A 2,900-nucleotide genomic window follows, 5' to 3' on the forward strand; every position below is an offset into this window, starting at 1 on the left:
ATAGCTCTGGCGAGCAGAGCCGCCACAGTAACAAACGCCGCATTCTCAAAATCACTGAGTTGAACGTCAGGCGTCCTTAGCTCAACTCGCCAATGAATGTTCTCCTGGGCCGGCGGTGGCGGTTTCAGCCGCACCTAGCGCAGTAATGATTTATAGTTATCCAACCAGCCGTGAAAGTATTACGATTGGCCACAACGTCGAATACATGCCCTCAAAATGCTCAGTCGAGACAGAATTGTCCAGATCTACCCTCTCTTTGAAGATGATCATCGGGTCTCTGAAGAGACGATTATTGCAGTGCAGTGACTAACCCTGATCTAACGATTTGTCCAAGCTTATGTGGGGAGGCAACTAGTGCAAAGAGATTATGCCAGTGCTATTGTGAATTTAGACGTCAGAACAGATGCTCACCTGTAGAAGCAGTATGCCATGTAATCAGCCAGAGGCTCATCCATACCGCCTTGGATGAGCCTCAGTTTCTGATCGGAACGGTGCTCCACGGGCAGGTCTGACATCTTAACTGCTTGAGCACACTGACTGACGTATCTGAATACGGCGAACTATCAACGACCGGGAATCACAACTAATTAGGAACAAAATAACCGCACACCCAATATACCGAGTACAGTCGAACAAACGACTATTCAATATCCCTATACTCCGACAATCTACGAACAATGGATCCACGAAAGAGTAGGGGAGTTCAAGCGGATCAGTTCTCTGTGTTATTATTACCTGTGGATGACTTCTGGCATGCGCCCTTGTTGTCTGTACACAGCGCTCCCTCGAGTCGCCTCCGCAAGAGTTCGATCATCGACACACTGGTTGAGCAGCTGATACCGAACATCGTAATCCGATACTAAGCCTGACAAGATCAACGTTGAATTTACCAGACACATCTAGCTAGTGACCTCGCTGGAACGGCGCTGCCGCTGCCAACGCCATAAAAAGCGGAGAAACGACACAAAACTGGTCATGAAGGGCCCTGGCCGCATCCAGACTTGCGGATTCGAAAGTCATCTGAGAGGAGCTCACCATACAAACCATTGCTTCACACTGTATGAATTCATCGAATGCAGGCTGGTGAGCGCTGACCGACCTGTAGGCAGCTCTGACCGAAGCCGAAGACCGTGGCGTCCATGTAAATCCTTCCCTTCAGTGGATTCATCTCGTCAGTAGCAGCATTTTGCTGCACTTCCCATGCCGAAAGTTCCGGATCACAGTCAATGGTACCCCAGGTGGGAGTATTTTTGTCTTTATACAGTGGAGCCGAGATGCACACCTGGAATTGGCAGAGGAAAATCAGCCAGAAGCCGGTCCTAACCGCATATAACGAGGAGCCTAATACGCAAATGGTAGCTAGCTGGTGAAAGGAACACAGACCGCATCAATGGCGTATTCCAAGCATCAACAGGAGAACTAGATAAATTGATTCAGATCAGAGTATCTCCGGTCCCACCTTGGCTCCTTTGCGTTTCCTAACGCTCCGCGTAAGTGTTTGGAATCTGGCATGATTGGTTATGACGCTCTCTGGCACCATTATGCTTCTCGAAGCCGGGCCTCCGAGAGCCTCCCCATCGTGTGTATAGGAAGCTCCCATCGTAGGGAAGGCAGCGATGCTCGCGAGCTCAACATCTTCGGGTAAAACCTCTTTGATCAGTTTACGACGTGTACGAAGGCTGTCGAAAACCCTGGCGGAAAAATCGGGTTGAACGAGATCCATCGGGGGGTCCGAGACTGCCTCGATCATATAAGAGGCGTACCTAAGAAGTACAACGTAGTTAAGAAGGCATCATTATTTCAGCTGCATGCCGACGTAATGATATACATCGATAATAGAAAAGACGAAGAGAGTCCTCAACTTACTCAGGTCGCCAGATGTCGCCGTCACCCTTCCGGAGGATGGATATCAGCTTATCAGCATGACAGTAAGGTTTGGGAGGCTTTCCCTTCTCCATTTGGATGAGCATATATTCCATCTGATATCAGAATACTTCCAAACCATGCAGCAGAAGAGGCAATTTCAACTCTACCTCGTCTCCCCATTTCAGCCTACATAGTGGCTTCGTCCAATTCCGAGAACGCTGCCAGTTATTCAGTAGTTGCTCTATCGCAGAGCTCTTCACCACCTGAGCGAACGACCACTGTTCCTGTGGATGGGACTAGTACTTGACGAATTCTCATGGAGGGTTCGATGGGCAGATTCTGCACATCTGTATGTGCACTGGAGATCGTCCTACTCCCTCTAGAGTGAGTTAAGAGCATTTCCTCATTCGATTGGCGACACACAGAGTGGAAACAGGTATCAAATCGTTATGGCTACCTCATGCGTCTTCCTAGCCTCCTCGAAAGGGATTGGAGTGTAGGCATCCAAAAAGCCCATGATAAGTGGAAAGAGCGCGAGAAAAGTGGCCAACTGCCAGAAAGTATCACTCCTAAGGGAGATCAACGACACGTGTGAGAAAATAAAAATTCCTTCCACGTCACACTAATAGTACTAATGACTGACGACAGTTGAGCCCTGCTGTGAGCTGAAATCGAAGGCCGAATATATTGCTCTTCCTAATTGGATCCGAGGAACTTCAAGAATTCTCAAGAGAATGACCGCCCTGGACACCACAATACACAGATAATCAAGAAACACATCGAAACTTCATGCATCATCACTTCTCGGTTTTCCCACTCTCGAGTTTGAGCCTAGCGAGCTTCCGATCAAGAGCGGTCTGCTTCCCTTCAAGCCATTGTCGCCGCTCGTTCGCCAGCTTCACTGTCCATCCCGTCCAACGCCAGTTAGGCAGGTGATTTACTCGCTTCAACCACACTCCGTGATACCTGTGCAGATATACACGTGGAATGAAACATCATCTCTTTAGACTGGCCCCTGCTACAAACATGCAGTC

General features: G+C 48.9%; 2 protein-coding genes across 2 annotated transcripts in view; both read right to left on the reverse strand.

Moving 5' to 3' along the window:
* Positions 1-2,383, reverse strand: part of Pmar_PMAR028148 (Glutamate--cysteine ligase catalytic subunit, putative) — a gene marked incomplete at both ends in the record, with an annotated part of 2,699 nt that extends 316 nt beyond the window's left edge. The window contains 10 exons of the mRNA XM_002774101.1: positions 1-134; positions 184-277; positions 412-546; positions 736-865; positions 912-1,020; positions 1,100-1,282; positions 1,460-1,763; positions 1,867-1,979; positions 2,034-2,129; positions 2,324-2,383. Of these exons, the coding sequence (XP_002774147.1) occupies positions 1-134; positions 184-277; positions 412-546; positions 736-865; positions 912-1,020; positions 1,100-1,282; positions 1,460-1,763; positions 1,867-1,979; positions 2,034-2,129; positions 2,324-2,383 (1,358 nt within the window). The remainder of the gene's footprint in view (positions 135-183; positions 278-411; positions 547-735; positions 866-911; positions 1,021-1,099; positions 1,283-1,459; positions 1,764-1,866; positions 1,980-2,033; positions 2,130-2,323) is intronic.
* A 280-nt stretch (positions 2,384-2,663) lies between these two features.
* Pmar_PMAR028149 (hypothetical protein) lies at positions 2,664-2,832 on the reverse strand (the record flags this gene model as incomplete). Its single annotated transcript, XM_002774102.1, has 1 exon — positions 2,664-2,832. A coding segment is annotated over one exon (169 nt), but the record flags the coding sequence as incomplete, so codon positions are not given.
* Positions 2,833-2,900: the final 68 nt, after the last annotated feature.

This window comes from Perkinsus marinus, assembly GCF_000006405.1.
Source record: "Perkinsus marinus ATCC 50983 genomic scaffold scf_1104296958686, whole genome shotgun sequence".
Taxonomy (NCBI): Eukaryota; Perkinsozoa; order Perkinsida; family Perkinsidae; genus Perkinsus; species Perkinsus marinus.